The following is a 20,127-nucleotide window of genomic DNA, read 5'->3' on the forward strand; positions in this document are numbered from 1 at the left end:
TGATTAAAAAAGCGATCCTTTGCTTCTTTTATACTTTTTTCCGCAACAGATGATAGGTCTTTATACCTTTGCCAATCACGGGGTGCGTTAGCCTGAGTAGCCTTTCTGTATGCCCTTTTTTTTCTGTTCAGATGCTTCCTGATTTCCTTCGTGAACCAAGGAGCGTCAACTCTTGTCTTGATCTGAATTTTTGGTACGCAAACTGCTTCAATTTCCTTCAACTTGTCTCGAAACATTATCCAGTTTTCATTTGTGCTGCGTTCCTCAAAGTTATGATGGAATGCGGTTGCAAAGTCAGCTAGCATTCGGCTCATTTTGTCTTGGTCCGCTCTGGCGTAGTTCAGGATATATTTTTTAGCGGCTGTTTTTGTGTGAGCCTGTATCGGGTGTAAACAGTGTACAAAGCTATGGTCGCTAACACATTCTAACACATGCACTTCTGTATTGTGAGGTTGATTAGTAAAGATCAAATCCAAGATATGTTTTCCACGTGTTGGCTCATGCACCAGCTGAGTTAGATTGAACAAGTCAAGAGTACTGCGAAAGTTGGAACAGTGATACAGGCTACCCTGGGAATCTCCAAATGATACACGCCAGTCAATGGCAGGGTAGTTAAAGTCTCCTCCTAAAATAAGGATGCATTTCGGGAATTTGTTAAAGATGCATTCAATGGCCCAATGAAAATATTCAACAAAATTTGACCAACAGTCAGGTGGTCGATAACAAACACCGATTACATAAGTGATACCACTAAACCGTAACGTCACAAACAGCAGTTCAAGAGGCGTGCCAAGAGGAAACAGAGATGGCTGATAGTCGCTTCTTACCGCGATCATGACGCCTCCTCCTCTCGAAGTCAGTCTATCTTTGCGGAATATTGATAAATGGCTTGGGAACAACAGATCAGAATTTGGTACGTCTCCTGTCAGCCAGGTTTCAGTGCCAAGAACAATATCAGCTTCACATGTGTGCATCATTGCTTTCGTCACATCAAGTTTAGGAAGTAAGCTACGGAAATTGGCCATGAGGATGGATACATTGCATGCGGTTTTTTGTTTTACTGCATTTCGGTCTGCCTGTCACTCCGACAGGCTGGCATCGTGCGTAGAATCCAGCGTTGAAACCTGCACAACTTGGTCAGTTGCAGCATCATAACGGTACAAAGTGTCGCGAAATTTGAGTTTATTAAAATGGACAGCATAGCGCTCATTTTCAGTTTTGTTGATTTTGGCGAAGTCCCGCAGCTTTTTACGTTCTAACTGAACTTGCGCGGAATAATCTTCTTCCAGCCATACCTTGGGCGAAACATCTTTCAACTTATGGGCATTGCGGAGGACTTCATTTTTTGCCTTAAAATTTAAAAATTTGATCATGATTGGCCGGTGAGCGCCAGCGCGTCGTTTTCCTATACGATGTGCACGTTCAATTTCGCCTATCTCGACACCAAGGTGAGGTGAGAGGAACTCACGAACAACTCGCTCTGTTTCCGCGTAGTCTTCCTTGTTAAGTTCGGGAAGACCTTTAGCGAGCACGTTGTTCCGTCTCATTCGATTATTCAAGTCATCAACGACATTAGTCAGTGTTCTCTGCGTTTGCGATAATGAGCACTTAACATCTTCAACAGTACCGCTGACAGTGCAAACATCGTCGTTAATTTTCGGTACGCTACTCACGCTTCTTTCAATGACACCAACCCTGTCTTTTAAGTCTTCAATAGCCTTGTGCATTTCATCAAGTGCTGTTTTGGTGCTGCTAAAGTATTCTTCATTTTCATTTTGGAATTTGTTCAGCAATGTCTGAACATCATCCAACTTCGGTCCAGGGTTTGCCTCGACATCACCAGCACAGAGCAATAGTGCAGCAATGCACATCAATGCTAACATTGTGGCAGGCTTAGGAAAAACACCGCTTATGAAGTTACATCCTGCACCGAAGCGCTCAGGTTTTCTGCTCACACTTTGCCGAAACGGTAGAAAGGAGCCGATACGGGCCCTGTAAGTGCTTACATCAATGCCCATAGCGTTACACGGGTACAACACAGCGAACCACAATGGGGATCACGACCACATAAAATCGACTACAGTATTAAGGACAGTGATTAAGACGTCATACCTATAACAGTGAAAAGAAGAGGCGCTCAGTAGTTGCCACGCGTGGTCGCAAATCCCAGGGAAACAGAAGCGATGCAGTCCTTATATAGCTGGTGGTGGCGCTGTTCACGACGATAAAGATGACGTCACTTTCCAAGGCAGTTATCACGGAGCAGCCAGCTTGCAACAATCAGAACTGTCAGTCGTGTGGTCGTTGTCTTGATGGCTATAACAGTGAAAAGAAGAGGCGCTCAGTAGTTGCCACGCGTGGTCGCAAATCCCAGGGAAACAGGCGATGCAGTCCTTATATAGCTGGTAGTGGCGTTGTTCACGACGATAAAGATGATGTCACTTTCCAAGGCAGTTATCACGGAGCAGCCAGCTTGCAACAATCAGAACTGTCAGTCGTGTGGTCGTTGTCTTGATGGCGTTGTGGGCGCCGGGAACATAGCTGACAATTCTTCGATGCAGGGATGGCTTCTAGTTGTGAAGTCTCCAAAGCAACGGCTGCCCTTGGCCTGGAAAGGCAGTTATCACGGAGCAGCCAGCTTGCAACAATCAGAACTGTCAGTCGTGTGGTCGTTGTCTTGATGGCGTTGTGGGCGCCGGGAACATAGCTGACAATTCTTCGATGCAGGGATGGCTTCTAGTTGTGAAGTCTCCAAAGCAACGGCTGCCCTTGGCCTGGAAAGGCAGTTATCACGGAGCAGCCAGCTTGCAACAGTCAGAACTGTCAGTCGTGTGGTCGTTGTCTTGATGGCGTTGTGGGCGCCGGGAACATAGCTGACAATTCTTCGATGCAGGGATGGCTTCTAGTTGTGAAGTCTCCAAAGCAACGGCTGCCCTTGGCCTGGAAAGGCAGTTATCACGGAGCAGCCAGCTTGCAACAATCAGAACTGTCAGTCGTGTGGTCGTTGTCTTGATGGCGTTGTGGGCGCCGGGAACATAGCTGACAATTCTTCGATGCAGGGATGGCTTCTAGTTGTGAAGTCTCCAAAGCAACGGCTGCCCTCGGCCTGGAAAGGCAGTTATCACGGAGCAGCCAGCTTGCAACAATCAGAACTGTCAGTCGTGTGGTCATTGTCTTGATGGCGTTGTGGGTGCCGGGAACATAGCTGACAATTCTTCGATGCAGGGATGGCTTCTAGTTGTGAAGTCTCCAAAGCAACGGCTGCCCTCGGCCTGGAAAGTGGTGGCGATGGCAGTCCCTGGCGTAGAGCTCCGAGAGAGTCTAGACGGAGTGTCGAACCAAGACGACGAGGGGCTTGAATATGTCGACGATCCGCTGCCGTCGAAAGGAAGACGTAGCGCGGGCGCAGGTTTGCACGTTCCTTTCGCCAGAAGTTAATGCCGATGCAAGGGATGAAGGCCGTGCACGTGGTGCCAAGAAGATGACCCTGGGACCAGCCGACACACCTTGGGGGATCGAAGATGGGGTCGCCAAGTTTCCGCTCTGGAGCAGTCGTTCTTCTGCAGAAAAGGCAGCAGACTGGCCTAGATAGTTGTTCACTTTTGCTCTGTGCACGCCATGTTGACAAAATTCGACACGAGAGTACCTGCTAGCTTACACTTGAGAGCCCGCGCTTTGTCAGTAACGTGTCTCTTTTTCGTGTCAGCATCCGACAACACAGCACACGGTGCAAAAATTTCACGACACTTAGAAGCGCAGACTGACAATTTTATTTTTCAGGAAAACGCAAGCCGTATCTAAGTGCCCTCTGTGACAAGCCCGGTAGATTGCACAAGATAAACTCGAGATTATGCGATCTTGGAATTCAGCACTAAAACATGAAAAACATAAGTGAAGCTAACACTGGGCTGGCCCTCCTTATCAAGCAAGTGAAAAATGCCCTGCAATGCGTACATGGTTACTAATAGTGATACCAACAAACAGGAAGCAACTCACGACAAGATGATGGTTGGTTGGTTGGTTGGTTTATGGGGTTTAACGTCCCAAAGCGACTCAGGCTATGAGGAACGCCGTAGTGAAGGGCTCCGGAAATTTCGACCCCCTGGGGTTCTTTAACGTGCACTGACATCGCACAGTACACGGGCCCCTAGAATTCCGCCTCCATCCGAATTAAACCGCCGCGGTCAGGATTGAACCCGAGTCTTTCGGGTCAGCAGCCGAGCACCATAACCACTGAGCCACGGCGGCGGCCACGACAAGATGAAGAATCGATTTTTGTAAAATCAACAATGCAATCAATCGATTGATGCAAGCTTCAAGTGCTGTAGAAAGATTTGTGCATTGTTAATTTTAGAAAAATCTATTCTTCATCTCGTCGTGAGTTTTCCTGTGGAGAATCTCAATAATGCAATGATCACTACCGAGATTCTCCTGGCTGTTACACCACGCAGCGGGAGGGAGGCGGTGGGCGTAGGTGAGGTCGGGAGTAGCGTCTGCGCAGACATTCCCGATGTGGGTAGAGGTGGTGGGGTCTGTGAGGAGAGAGAAGCCGGCCTGTTGAGCTGTGAGCCATACCCTCGCCCCTTGGGGGTGTCGGCTGTGTAGCCCCAGGCCGCGTGTGGGGCGTTGAAGTCCCTTACAATTAGGAGGGCAAATTTGTGTGTGACGCGCTTGTCAAGCATGAATAGTCGTTCGAAGTCATGCCGCAAGCACTTCGGGTGGCTGTATGTGTTGAGGATGAAGAGACTGTTGTCCCGAGTGCGTTGTGGCACGGGTTTGATGAGGAGGTGATCTATTTCGAGGATGTCTGAGAGGTGGGAGGTGGTAGTGAGCGCACAGCTTACAAGAAACGCAACCCGAGGGGGTGTAGGAGAAACGGGGCCAATGGGCATGTAGCTGGGTAGGGTGAATGGATTGGAGGGTTCTTGCAGCGCAAGCACATCCGGGCCACCTGCCCAAGTTAGGAACTGGTGAACCAGCCCCTACTTAGAACCAAAGCCTCGACAGTTCCACTGCAAGATGGTGGGGAGCTGCATGGTCTCGCCATCACTGAAGGTGTCGTTTCCCGTGCAGGAGTTAGGGTGTGGAGCTGGGCCTTCTTTTTATGTCGCGCGGCAGCACAAGCTGTCGTGCGGCGAGCGAGGCTCTTGCTCCTTAAATTGTTCGTCACTTTGGCAAGCAAATTTGTCGAGATGAGTAATGAGGTTGGAGAATTTATTGGTGAAAGCCTGGATGGCTGTCTGCACCGCGACCTGATTCCTGGCCTCCATGAGCTGTTCGAATTTGGGAGGTAGGACTGGGGACCTCTCAGCCAGGGTTACTGTGGTCAGGGAGGTAGCAGGAGTTGCAGCCCACTTCTTGGCTGGTGGTTCGTGAGTAGAGAGAGGTGGCGATGGAAGAGTGGAGGTAGGAACAGCCGGGACAGCTGGCGCCGGAGTAGAGGTTTGGGCCTGCTGCTGAGCACGCAGCTGGGCCTGGAGGTGTAGGTCGATGGTTTGCATGGAGGCCAACTGTGAGGCCAAAATACTTGCTTTGCATTAAGTGGGAGTATAAAATGAATGAACAAGTGTACACTGCATGGCGTTCCTGTAGAAACATAGAAAAACATATAACTACTCATGACAGAATTACTGATAGTTAACATAAGCATAGACTGCTCAGGCACTTAAGGCAAGGCACGAAAACAGGTCAAGGTAGATCAAGGGTGAAGTCTGGAGTTGGGTGGAAACTTCGTATGCGGCATGCCCACATGGTATGTGCTGTCAGTGCACATTAAAGAATACAGAGTGAGCTAACCAATACCGAGGCCTCCACAACGGTGTCTCCCATAGACTGTGTGCAGCTTTGGGATGTTAAACACCACATATGATACGATAAACTGAAGGTGTGGGAATGGCTGTGTGGAAAGTACAAAAGAAAACTAAACATGCACCTCAAAAGAAGCGAATAGACATTCCTTATATGGCTGCTGCATGAACAGTGGGTGACAGAAAATTAAATACGAGAGTTGTCATGCCAAAATCACTGAACAATGAAATGCATGCTATGGCATTGCGCAAAGAGCATATGATTACAGTAATACTGTTTCAAATAGAGCTATCTGCTTCTTTGCATGGTCTTGAATCTTTGTGCTATTCAAGAAACAGACAGGAGTGAATGCGAAACAACACAGGACAATTGCTAGCCCCGGTGGCTCAGTGGTTAGGGTACTTGGCTGCTGTGCTAATGTTCTCTGCTTTGAAAGTGGCCATGGCAAACAAAGAAAAAAGGCACCCATGTGCTGTGTGATGTCAGTGCATGTTACAGATCCACAGGTGGTTGAAATTACTCTGGAGCGGAGCAGTAGCGTACCTTTAATTTCTCTTTTCTTTCACTCCCATCTTCCTCCCTTCCCTTGTGGCAGTGGTCGTCCGGCTGTCCACTGATATGTGAGACAGTTACTGTGCCGTTTCCTTTCTTCAAAAACCAATTTTCAATTTCTGTTTTTACTAGGTATCATTGTCCTGTGTTATCCTGTTGACATCTATTTAATAGCACGAAGATGCAAGACCATGTGCCTATGGCTTATTCTTGCGGTCGTGAATTAAGCGATTCCAGTTTTCGCTTCTGTATTTCTAGCTTAACCGCTAGAATGTCCCTTTCCATCTTTTGGCACTTTATTTGGTGGGCCATCTGGCGATGCAGGATGCGCATCTGAAGGCGGTGCTCCGCATTCCTGCGCCTCTGTTCTTCCTGGAATGCAGAGACTCTTTGCTCTGCCTCTGGAGCAAACATGCGCTGCAGTGCAGCTATTCGCCCGCCTCTCTGTGCTGCTGCTTCACTTGGCTGTGATGCCTCGTGTTGCGACACAGATGCTGCAGGAGGTGTTTGCAGTGGCAAGGTATCCTTGTCAGGTTGTGGCAAAGGAAGCCTTGCCTGCAGGGCAGCAAGAGCTGCAAAAGCTGGAGCAGCTACAGGAACTGAAGAAGCAGCAGGAGCTGAAGCAGCTGCAGGTGATGAAGCCACTCTAGTTGCTTCTGCAGGGCCTTGCTCCTGAGGTGGCAAAGCTGAAGAACAGTTCTGTACCTTCTGGAACAGTAGTTGGAGGAAAGAACGGATCTCTCCGCCAGGCCAAGGTCGCGAAAGTAAAAAAAGTAACCGTTCGTTTCGGTCACCTCCATAGCGACGGTGACGAGCTCTTCGTACTCCTTGGCCACCTGCAGTGACCACACCCACAAACTCCAGTCCACGGATGAGAGTCCCACCAGCCTTTCCATGTGCTCTGCATCGAGTAATGCAGCGCAGTCTTTCAAACGGGAGGTGAGCGTTCCCATCCTGATTCTGTAAAGTTCGTGAGAGGGAAACTGTTGCATGAACATATCGTACGCTGCAACCAATTGGCAGTATGGCTTGTAGCTTAACCAAGAGATGGCAATTGTGTTGCTCAGCGGCAAGGGATCGAATCTGTCATAATCACAATTGAAGGGGTAACCCTTCCCGAGGGCTTTGCACTTCTCCTTCAGAACAGTCTTGTACTCACCCAGAGCTTTGTCATGAACGGATGCTAATCTGTGGATCAGACATATTGTGACAAGCACTTGAGCTTCAGTCCATGTCTTTGTTGATTGCACGAGTTCAGGAGGGTTATCCAACTGGGTTGTTTTGATGTCAAGCAGATCTGCGACGGAAACCTCTTCTTTTGCCTTGGCAAGTAGAACTCCCTGGGAGGTCCATTCTTCTGTGGGGGTGTACTTGACATTTTTGGCGGCCACGGCGAGAAAGTGTGTCACGACACGTACATCCACTTTTTGGTCCTCCAGTCCTTTCAGCAGGTACTTTGCCAAGAACTGTACCTTCAGCAAGAGCTGTACCTTCAGGAGTTGTATTGTGAGTGCAGAATTACTTCCTTAAAATCAGGTACAACTTCTACGTCAAGAGCTCCCTGACACTGAACACGTGGGAAGCAAATAGATAGGAGCACTTAATAGGAGGCAAACAAAAGATGGCATTCACAGACAGGTACAGAAAAAAAAAATAATGCATTTCATACGACAGGAGAAACAACTGGCACAAGTACGATTGTAACAGATCAAAAAGATCATCAAGTCCTGACATAAGCACTAAAATCTTTAAGATGGTAAGTACAGCAAAAATAAGTATTATTGGAAATATTGTAAACAGAGATGGAAGCGTTGCAATCCTCGGCTCTCCGTTTATTATATGTATCATAGTGCTCCGTCCTCTTATCATGCAAATATTTGAAACATGGTAGCTTCAGTTACTTCATAATGCGTTTCTTGTTCCTAGTCATCGAAAGGAATACATATTGGCTGAGATCTTCAGGTCATATTTACCGGGGTCATCAGTCCAGTAATCGTGGACCATCGCCTCAAACATATGAGCTGGTTCCAAAGATAGGACCGGCTGCGCTGCTGCGTCGCTGTCATAGGGGTTGTGGAGCCAAGTCTCCATATGGGACGCAATGGCCCCCACTTGAGCAAGAGTGGGGCTCATTGGTCGGCATGTTTGCGACCCGCCACCTGAAACAGGACAGACGTCACATGTGCACTGTGTCATTTGTTCAGATAAATGGAATGTGCTTATGGAACAGAGGAAAAGATGACAAACCCAGCAGTCAACAATTTCTTTTCCCATGAGCCTTTATAACTTCTTAAGACAAGCATTCACTTCAGAATGAAAAAACGGCACATCTGGCACTGATCCGAATTGCACAACCATTCCACAAATGTAAAAATAATTTTTGAAAGCAATTAGTTCAGCACATAACAAGCTTGTAAAGAAAACAATAGACTGGGTCGTCAGTGTTAGTTCTCGTAGAACAGCAAATGCATATGCAAAGACAGTGCACAACATTACATGGCTGAATGCACTGTCATTACAGTGCAAATACCAGTTAACCGTTAAACTGGTATTGGGAAACGAAAGCTCCTCATTTAATTCGCACATGGTGCTCAAACCTCCTAGCATATGAAAAGGTGTTCTTTAATCGCGAGTACGTGTCATTGGTCAGATGACAGCCATCACAGAGAATCTTGCAACCTATTTTTACATCTTTACGTCTCGTGACTAAGCAGTTTACAGATTAGCGATATCAATATCCATACATTTGCACAGTCACGAGATCGTAGCACATGCGCCTAAAAATGTGCCTGGTGAAAAGTGCGACAATTTACAGTGCCAACGCGTAATCCACATAAGCATGAAAACTGAAATTTTGCTTGCTGCTGCACTGTTATGCCGCAATATACATCATGCGTGCACATCTCAGTTGATCTCCGATCTTTTCTTCTTGTAGCGGGATTTCTCGTTGTCCCACCTCTTCTTTAGTTGTTTCACAGTCCTCGGTCGGATATTTGGCTGACTATTATATTCAGTGCAGATTTTCTGCCAGGCCTTCGTTTTGGCATGCAGGGAAGCACTGTTCGTTTGCTTACACTCAATAATGAGCTCATATTTACGAACCAGTGCATTGAGCACCTCTTGCTCCTCGTGAGTATACACGAACCGCCCTTGCCCGTCCGCGGCAGTCTCGTTCGCACTGTCCTGCGTGCTGCTCATTCCTAATGAAACGCCCGCAAGCTGAAAAGAACGGATGTTCAATCGGACGATCGCGCCAAACAGCCAAACTGCGACCCACCAACGCTAGCGCGAACGGCTCCGGTCGGCTCGCCGACTGGCTTCAATTGGCTCGCAGGGACACACTTCACAAAACGCGAAGAGGGATGCGTTTGTGCGAGTTAAAATGCCCAATCACTGCCAATAATCATGCAAACCGACAACGTACGTTATTATTTCGCAGCTGCGCGGCGTTTGCGTGTCAGAAATTTCTCCATACCCTTGCATCCAGACACCGATTTGCCTACTGCGTAAAATCTCGAGTCGAGGACGATTTTTCGAGGAGCTCCTCCGCGGAGTAAATGCCGAGTGCGCTTCGTGAAACGCGACGGCTCCTTGAGTGGAGGAGGGCCCGTTTCGTCCACTCCACGGAGTCGAGGGTCTGTTGAGCCCATGTAAAGTCGAGGATGGGAGGGTTCCGCTCTTGACTGAGATGATCCTTGATGTCTTTGTATGAGTGGCTGAGAGGGACCCCGTGGACCACGCTGTGGGCGCAGTCCTCCGGGGACGTTTTTGACGTTTTTGCCTTGACCATTGTACCATTGTTTCGCGTGATCACATGTCACTTTTTTATAAAAAAAAATACCCCGTGCTCTCATGCCTTCAGGGCCCAATGAGGTACAAGAATAAATGTCACGAGGCATGTTCAAAACATACAAAGTGTCGATGTGCTGGAGTCATGCATACTGCTGCATTCTAGCAATATCATTGAAGCACGTGATGAGCATGCACATTCACGAAGAGTGACCTTCTTGCAGACAGGAGTTTATTTCAGCCCCAGTATTGGTGCAAATTAAAAAAACATATATACAGCAAGAGTTCCATGGCAGAGACTACACAATACTGTTTGCACGTACTTATGTGGCTCAACTTCAAATATCTTGAAGTCTTCCGACTCTTGTTTTTGGAATTGTCTAGTAGCTTTACAAAGAAGTGCAGCCTTGTGGTTACATAAAAAGCTACAACCTGCACTGTCAAGAATTCTGCAAGGCTGCCCCATTTTATCCTGTCTTGCTTATTTCTCTTAATAAAAGCAAGAACGTCCATCATGCTCTTATGATGCAGCTCTTGTGTACTGAATGTGGCTGTGAAAAGGTTTTCTAACCCCTGAATAAACCTGAAAAGCCATCCGGTTGGGTGCATTAGGCCACCATTGTCTTGCAGCCTGGTGTATTGAGCTGCACCAGGACGGTCAACATCCTCGTTCTTTCTGAGAAGCAATTTTTGGCACTCGTCACACTCCAATTTCAACAGAAATTGCCTGGCAACATAACAGCAAATGTAAAAAATGAGCCAATCGTCACTTCTTGGTGAAGCGCAGGAGGTGTGGTCGGGTACAGGGCTCTGCTATTGATGTTCAGCGGGAATGCCATGATCACTGAGAAGACTCTGGATCATATCAGTTTTGCCAGGCTTTGAGCCTTCCATCATGTCTGGCTCAAAGAGGGCTGTGAGACACCAGTCTCTGCATTTCCATTCGTAACAGATCTGGCAAATCCACAGAAACTCAGGCAAGAGACGGTAATGAGAAACTGTTGGGGTGTTGGATGGGTATGGCAACCACTTGATTATCGTGCTAGACCGGATATATTTTCATCTGGGTTCTAGCTCAGCTTTGAGGTAATCAGGTGTCTGTAGCTGACATTTTTCATCAGATACATCAGTAATGGCAGAACACATGCAACTGTGACTGCCGACAGCAGTAGATGCAGACAGGAAGCCACCTCGACCACCTGCATACAGCTCCCATTCAGTGAGGTACATCAAAACCTGAACAGCCTTTCTTCAGAAGCCGATTCTGGCTGCGGGGCTTGTCTTGGAAACCTGGATGTCATTATTTCAACGAGGCCTTGGATCATCCTGCAACAGAAAACACACCAAGAAAGACTTTATTAATGTGAAAGCATTACTAGGCTATGTCATGTCCAGTAAACATGTCCGTAAAACATCTTTGGAAAATGTCCGCAATCAAAAATGTACACATCGTCGAGTGGTAGCATTGCAGATCAAAGAGTAGCGGTCGGATCTTAACGGAGTGGGGAAGTAAGTGTAGAAAGTCGTCGACTGGGAGCCACCAACATTACAGCAAACGCTAATGACATTTCTCCAGTGCAGTCTCTGCAGTGATCTCTTAAGTGTTTTATATATTCAGTTTATGGTCAAATAAAGAGTCGCAATTTTTTTCTGTGCAAGATAGTTGCATTGTAAAAAGAGCTGTTGTGTGTAAACTTATCCTAAGAAGATAAGCACCGGTCAGATGCTTCCACAGTTGCTTTCTAGCTCTCTCTCTCATAGAACCGAAGACCATTCACCATTTACTGAACAGCTGCAATGCATACGTCAACTTTCTCGAAGTTGTTATGGTTGGTGTGACGATTTGTTACCCTTGCATAGCTTGAAGAGTGGCATTCGAGCCATCAAGTTCCAGTGTCTTCTTACGCAGTGGACAAAGCGAGATCTGTGACACACACAAAAAAACAAGATGATCCTACCTTGCACTATGTACAGCCCCGGACAAATAAACTAGACCTACTTGCAAAAGGTGAAAGGCAATGAAAAAAATAGATCTGTGTTACCTCGCCTGTTAGTTTGTTCAAACTGCTCTTCAGGAGCCCATTCTTTAAGCATTTAATCAGGTGCTGAAAGTCCCACAGAAATTGAAGTGAGCAGCGTGCTTCAACTGTATGCTGCACCTTTCACTTGTGAATGAAGGAGTTGCTCCAGTTTCCATCACTGACCACATCTTCCTATCCCAAGATGCACTATCACTCGTGATGAAATCCACAAATAATCTGGCATTTTCTGCCTGGATAACTGCCTCCATCGTGATTTTTGTAAGCAGGCTTCCTTTTACGTTTCTTACATTTCCGTAAGGGGCAAATACAGCCAGGATATGTGTCCACTTTCCGACAAATGGCATGAAACAAATGACCATCCCATGATCACATACATCATGTTTGTCAGTTTTGGGTATAAAGTGGCCCAGATCAACAAATCCTTCCATGAGTGCACTGGATGTAACAGCAAGGTTTTCTGAAAATTTCATTTCACCGACAAGCAGTCCTCCATGCCTTCGGCTTGATTCCACCTCCCTCATGTTCAGTCTGAACCTGCCATTCTCGTAATCCTGTTGTGTTCAAGACACGCAGAGGAGGGAGAGTTGGCTGCCGCCACTGCTTTACTATCCAGCGTCCGTCCTAAGGCTCGACACCCTGTCTTTCGGCCCTCACAGGTATCTGTTTTGGCCTTTGGTCCATCGCATACAGCCTCAACATCCGGTCCACGTAGAATTTATGGAAACAGCTCACGTGTTCGGGATTTTCCACTCTTCTACTCAATGTGGTCAGTGCTTTGGTCACATGGCCCACGACAGCCTACAGCCCTATAGCTCGAGTGTTCCACAGTTTCCACTGAATCGCCAGAGGTGCGATACGGCGCATGTAGCCTCTCGCTCGGTCTGATGTCCCAATACGCAGGAACTCTTACCTGCCTCGCCGCAAGGTGAACTTCAATTCATTTGCCTCGGTTCCCAGAGCGTCGTAGGTCATTTTGATCCTTATTACGTCGTGGTAGTTTTGGGACAGCACCTCAGTGTCGTTGCCTCGGACATACAACTCGGTGCGTACTTGGGCCTTTGGCCGTTGGAAAGTGTTGACCAGCTTATCTCCAGTCTTGCCTAGTGTTAGGTTCCACCCTGAGCCAACGCATGAAGTAGAGCAGAGGCCGAACCTCAGGCCACCGGTCACCTTAAAAGTCTGCTGTTCTCCTATGCCTGGTGGGGAGCGCAGCATGGCTCGTCTAAACCCGCGTCTTTGGCATTCGGCAATCTGCATGGCATCGGCTCAGGCTTCGCACCTATGAGCACATCATGGAATGTGAGAACCTCGTCGGTCTTGGGCTGGTGGTCGAATCTTGAAAAGTCATAAGGAAGGGCGTACCAGCCTGCCGTAGCTTGCCGAAGGTCGACTCGTTTCGGAGCGCCTCCTCGCCAGGCGCTTCTTCGAGGGTATTGCCCGGCCATGTCTTGTAATAGGTCCCAGCCAAGCTATAGAGCCAAGCCTGTCCGAGGTACATAAATGTCGAGGACGACACAGGAATGCAGATTTTCGCAAACTCTGACTTCACAAATGCTGTATTGTCTTGGGTGTCATAGTTCATCGCAAGTTGATGCAGTTCCTGGATGGGCATCACATCTAGCACCAAGTTTTTCTGTGCTTTAAAATGGTCTTTTTATTATCTCTCCTTCGCTGATCACCCCATATTCGATCATGTCAAATAATGAGCAGCCCGACTGTTCCCAATCAGCACGTTCAAGCCATTCTCTGAATGGACGTTCAGTGCCAGTGTCGGGACTGGCATACGTCGCAAGCCAACGGATGAACTTCAGTAATGCTTCCTGGTTATACTCTGGTTAGCCATACAAGCTGTGCCTGATTTTCTCGGATTCGTCCAGCTGGCGTGTTCAATGGGGTCCCAGGTGGTAACGGGAGGAGTCCTGGCCCCGCACAAACTGGCCACCTCATACAGGCTGACCCGCATATCAGAGGACAATGCCACACTCTTCTTTTTCACTATGTCTGGCAAACTATGTCTGGCGCAGATGTTGAAGTGTCCAGTTGAGAGTTTGACGCCACACACCTCTCCGACGTCAAAGTGTACGTCATCAAAGTCGATTGGCGTTACTTGAACGTCAGGGTGGGCGTAGGTGGCTACTCCAGCTGCCTAATTCTCGCTTCTTTGTGCTCTGTTGATATAGTGGTAGCCCCGAACTTGAATTGCACCATTTGTCCAGGTCTGTCAGGCATATGATCTTGCACTTCGTGAAGACATGGTCATGGGCGACGTCTTCTCCGTGTAAGGATAGTGAACACACATTGAGACAACCGACTGAGAATTTAGCTGCCTCGATGAGTGAGTTACATCTAGTGGTGATGGTTTCGACACGATGTTCGTTTAATCTTCTGGATTCGTCCATCAGGGATCTGTTTCTGTTCTCAGAGAGGCTGTGGTGGAAGTTTGTCGTAGGGGCGTCTCCAGTGGTCTTCTTGCTGGTGCCTTTCGACGACTGATCTTGATTGTTGTTGTCTGACCTAGTGAGGTAGAGGCTGTCCAAGCTGGATACTCTGCTGAGAGCCACATAGACCAACGCTTGTGGGTGCTTTGGGCTGTAGTCGTAAACGACGGACTTGAAAGTTCCACCTTGATATTTATGGCTGGTGATGGCTTACGCTGTTTGTGATGGAGAACTGGTCTCGCTTTAGTTGTATGCGACTGATGCCTCTTCCTTTGAGGTGGCAGGAGAACGTGACTCTTTCGATGGGCACCCACATTGGGTCTATGTCCTTGTCATAGAGTCTATGATGACGGACTTTGGTCCTAGCCACAGAGCCAGTCTTACGGTTAGCAAACTACATCCAACTACGTACATTCGAGTGGTGTACCTTGTGGGTACCTCCCTTAGTCCCTCCACGCACGGGGTCAGCACGTAGCCCAAGAGTGGGCTTCCTTACATGTCCCGAGGCGTGCGAAGAGAGAGACCCACTGCGTGGTTCGAGCACCGAGCCGTAAGGGGTCCGGTCTGCTCTTGCCGCGCTCGTGCGCTCTCAATCCAAGAGCAGTAGCACGTTTGCAGCACACGTATTTATTGTGCTGACAACAGCGGTACACTCATACACAAGCACTGCATGCGGCACTCCTTCCACCCGTGCGCACCTGGCATCCACCCGACAGCGGGCTGCAGACGATGCGCGCGCAGACCGGTGCGGCGGGAAAACTCTAGTGAGAGCCGCGGCTGACTCGGGTCGGCGGCGGCGGTTACTCGGCGGGTTTCGCCGGGTGCTCGCAGGTTCCGCAAGAGCGGGGCGCGAGGCTCTCGGCTTGCGATGTTCGGGACCTGTGCGACAAGGCACGCGAATGGCCATCGGCAAAGGCCTCGGGTACAGCGAATATTGGTCGCTCACGTACCTTGTTGCTTGCGTCGGCCCATGTTCGGCCCTCGTCGCACGCCCGCCACCAACTCTCCCGCGCTCCCGCAACCCGCTACCGAACAGCACAACTTCGCTCCTACGTCACACCCCCGCAACCCAATCAGCGGACCACGTAGCACGACCCCCCGTGGAGTGCAGCCTGGATTCCCGCGAGACCGGAGGGCCCAGCGGGTGGTTAGGCAGCGTCCAGAGCCGTACCGCGCCTCCGCTAGTGGACAGGGTTTCGCAGCAGTCGAAAAGGAGCAGCACAGGCTGCCCTCGAGACAGCGCGAATCCCCACATTCCTCTCTCCTTAAGTGCCCTGGTCGGTCTGGAAAGCTAGCCGTATGTCCGTCGACAGACGTGCAATGGCACTGCAAGGAGGAGTCCTTCCACCAGCCTCCCTTTTCCCCTTGCCCTTACGCGCTGCGCTACATGGTATACATATGAATGAATACCAAATGCATAAATATAATGGAAAAACGATAACAAAAGCAACAGGCACGATACGCGTGAGCATCTCGCGGTCATCCAGTGCTACCGCAGCCTGGTAGTGCGTTAGACTTTCGATGAAGTCAGTTACGCTGACCGTGTCGGCGTAACCACGGTATGTTGGGACAGCCACCTTTACCGCCGGCCGTGAGTGCTTGGATGCCTCCAGGGAAGCCTGAAGAGCGCCCGATAAGGACTGTATTAGCCGCGTCGCGTCCTGCAGCAACGCTGACGCGTCTGGTACGGGCGCTCCACTGAGAACTCCCGCCTTTTGGGTCTTAGCATGCTCGGGATACACAAGCAGCTGCGCTATCTCTTCCGCCTGCCTCGAGCTCTCAGGAACATCAGGCGCGACCAATTCCTCGCTCCGTACTAGCGGGCTAGCAGCCATTTGCTCCGTAGTGCGGGCCTCTCTGTGTTCCCCATTAGCCAGCGGCATGTTCGGCAATCTGCCTTCCATCAAGGATTGCAGCCCTCCATTACCTATCTCTCCGTCCAGCGGACTCAAACCGGAGCGAACGGGTGTCGAGGAGACGCCTTGCGCTTGCTCCGTTAGTTCCGACACTGCAGCCCGTTGAGCTGCTGATTCCGCTCTCCCCGACATTAAAACATCACCAGCAACGATAGAGTTTTCCCACTGGGCGACGTTCGCGAGAAACGTCGAAGGTGACGCCTCCCTAAAACTGGAGAGCATGGCGCGGCAAGCTGGTCACACCGGTTCTCGGCTCGTGCGTGGCAGCAATTGCACAGGCAGTCGCTGCCCCACGTTCGGGCGCCAGAAATGTGGGTACCTCCCTTAGTCCCTCCGCGCACAGGGTCAGCACGTAGCCCAAGAGCGGGCTTCCTTACATGTCCCGAGGCGTGCAAAGAGAGAGACCCACTGCGTGGTTCGAGCACCGAGCCGTAAGGGGTCCGGTCTGCTCTTGCCGCGCTCGTGCGCTCTCAATCCAAGAGCAGTAGCACGTTTGCAGCACACGTATTTATTGTGCTGACAACAGCGGTACACTCATACACAAGCACTGCATGCGGCACTCCTTCCACCCGTGCGCACCTGGCATCCACCGCCACCCGACAGCGGGCCGCAGACGATGCGCGCGCAGACCGGTGCGGCGGGAAAACTCTAGTGAGAGCCGCGGCTGACTCGGGTCAGCGGCGGCGGTCACTCGGTGGGTTTCGCCGGGCGCTCGCAGGTTCCGCAAGAGCGGGGCGCGAGGCTCTCGGCTTGCGATGTTCGGGACCTGTGCGACAAGGCACGCGAATGGCCGTCGGTAAAGGCCTCGGGGACAGCGAATATTGGTCGCTCACGTACCTTGTTGCTTGCGTCGGCCCGTGTTCCGCCCTCGTCGCACGCCCGCCACCAACTCTCCCGCGCTCCCGCAACCCGCTACCGAACAGCACAACTTCGCCCCTACGTCACACCCCCGCAACCCAATCAGCGGACCACGTAGCACGACCCCCCGTGGAGTGCAGCCGGGATCCCCGCGAGACCGGAGGGCCCAGCGGGTGGTTAGGCAGCGTCCAGAGCCGTAGCACGCCTCCGGTAGCGGACAGGGTTTCGCAGCAGTCGAAAAGGAGCAGCACAGGCTGCCCTCGAGACAGCGCGAATCCCCAACCTTGAACGTCCCTCTGAATGTTGCGTAGGGTCCCCATAGCTCCATTGACTAGTCAGTCGATGACGATGTTCCTGGTGATCATATAGGGGAAATTGTGAAAATATTGGTAGGACAGCCTTCCACTCCGCACTTCCACTCTGCGGATGCAGCGTTCCCGCTCACTAACCGCAAAGGGGTTTGTGCTCGAGGGAACAAAGGTAAAGACGACAAAGCGTGAACACTCATGTTATTTATTATACTTGCAATTAATACACTGAGTGGGCCAGATAGCTACAGAACATCAACGAGGCTTTTGAGATGGCGCTCCCGTCGTTGCTTCCGCTTCCCCCTTGAAGGAGACTTCCCTCCTTGCCCGGCCGGTGCTGTCCTGACGCACAGTGATGAAGATGGTCGGCCGCGTTGAAACGAAGGGTTAAAACAGGTTTTCCACGAAGTTCAAGCAGAGCGTCACATCCGGCAGAAGGCATCTTGTGTCTTCCTTCTTTAGGGAGTCAACCTTGTCCCGAGCTTTCTGTTGCTCTTCAGTGGGTCTTGTACCGACTATGTGGTCAGTGGTGCTGAAGAAGGTTCGTTCTGCTCCACTCTCTTCGAACAGAAACGCATTGTATGTGCCTGTGTCAGCGTTGGAGTAGTAGTTTGATCGGGCTTGATCCCACTGCTTTGGCAATTGCATGCAAAACGAACAGACTCTCAATCAGTGCCAATTTCATTGCCGTCAGTTGGGTTCCATCACCAATCTTTGTGAGAAGCGAAGGGAATGTCTCGTCGCTTTGGCGCACAACCTTAGTGAGAGCATAGGGCAACTGTTGCCATGGAATTGTTTGAGTACTGAAGAATGCGTTGGAAAGTCTTGATCGGGAGTAGGCCACTGGGGCTTGTACTGGTGGAAGTTGACGTAGGTCACTACAGAGGATGATGTCGTACCCCTTCCCCGAAGGGCTCATTGGACTGCAGGGCAGTCCAATGAGCTGCAGGGCTCCAGCCCTGCAGTCCATTGGACTGCAGGGCTGGACTGCAGGGCAGTGTGGGTGAACCACCTTTTCTTCTGCAGCTTCCACTTCAGTACCGAGCCTGATGTCAGAATCGTCAGTGAGATTGACCATCCTGACGACTGTATCCGTGCTTGTAGATGCTTCTTTTCTAAGTTGTTGCATCTGCTCCACTTGGTGAGACTTGAATTGTGGTCGCATTCGTCGCTTTCATTTGTGAGGCGATCGCACAGTGCAGTGTACTTCTGCTTCACCTCCATGACGGTTTGGTAGTTGGAGTCTAAGATTTCAGCAAACTTGTTGCAGTCTAGAATGTCAACCTCTCTTCTGAATGGGTAGAAGAGGAACACGTGTTCTTGCTTGAAATTGATGGTATCTGACTCGGCGTATGAGTGCCACTTGAAAACAGCTGACGTTTGGTGTTTGTCGCTGGTCTGTAGTGGCCATGTAGTTGGCGTAGGTGAGGTCTTCAAGCTCTGGTGGGCTGTCCTCGTAACGCTGGACTGACGTATTCTTCGAGATGTTGGTACTTGACGCCTCAATGCCTTCCCTATCCACCCCGTTGTTTGTCTTTCTTACTCTATTCCTGTTCTCAGGCCACTAGGTGTTGATGTGGATGACATGTCTTAACTTCGCAGACATGCCCAACTGAAGCAGGAACCATGCAGCCTCTTGAGCAGACATTTTGACTGCGTTGAGCATCTTCAGGTTGAGCTCGCGGATGGCCTTACTGTAGGTGATCTGTGACTCCGGGGATCCCTGGGCGATCTTCTGAATCTCTTGGTGAAGGTTTGGCATTCCCTTGCTAGCCTTGTTAACGTACTCGACAACGTGGGCAGCACAGCCATAAACGTCAAGCACGACTTGGATGTCCATGTTGGAGTCCAAGACAGAAGCCACCCATGGGCTGAAGTAGTTGACTTTCGCTTGAGCAGGCGAACGTTTTAGCATCAACGAGGGTCTCGGACGATCTCTACGATCTCTAGGTAGTCGGACATGCTGCCAATGTTGTTGTGAGACCAGAAGTCCTCCATGCATTCATAGACTATCTTCGAGGACCTCGCAGATCTTGTCGTACCACTCTTTGAGCCCCTTGGGGTATGCCTTGTCCTCTTCAGTCAAGGGTGGTGTTAGTGGAGTGACGATTCTGGTCTAGGGCATTGGCCAGAAGGGAGCGTTGAAACGGCACTTAGTGCGACCATTCTTGTAGCATATATGTGTGTGTTGGTGCGTCTGATTACGAGGTCGTGGTACCAAGTCCAGGTTCACTGGCAAGAGTTCTTCCGCCATCTTTATGGTGTCGTGCATGTTCTCTAGTTCGTCAGGGGAGTCATTAAGCCAAAGTAGAATGTGAGCATGAGCACTGCCTCGGTGCTGAAACTCGACGCGCTTGAAGTAGTCAACCATGTAGTAGCGACTTAAGGGGCAAATCTGCTTGTTGCAGAGGATGGA

The 20,127-nt window shown here is 50.0% G+C and overlaps 1 protein-coding gene, 1 long non-coding RNA gene and 1 pseudogene across 2 annotated transcripts in view; 1 reads left to right on the plus strand and 2 right to left on the minus strand.

Annotated features, from left to right (window-relative positions):
• The window catches only part of LOC149370548 (uncharacterized), a 191,759-nt gene that overhangs the window by 87,381 nt on the left and 84,251 nt on the right, over positions 1–20,127 (plus strand). The window lies entirely within an intron of this gene.
• LOC149370554 (uncharacterized) lies at positions 10,387–13,406 on the minus strand (annotated as a pseudogene).
• LOC149370555 (uncharacterized) lies at positions 15,895–16,767 on the minus strand. The gene has a single exon (XM_089567730.1). The coding sequence runs from the start codon at positions 16,765–16,767 to the stop codon at positions 15,895–15,897; it is 873 nt and encodes a 290-aa protein (XP_089423856.1).

The sequence above is a fragment of the Amblyomma mixtum genome, chromosome 1, assembly GCF_055824585.1.
Source record: "Amblyomma mixtum isolate Tamu chromosome 1, ASM5582458v1, whole genome shotgun sequence".
Taxonomy (NCBI): domain Eukaryota; kingdom Metazoa; phylum Arthropoda; class Arachnida; order Ixodida; family Ixodidae; genus Amblyomma; species Amblyomma mixtum.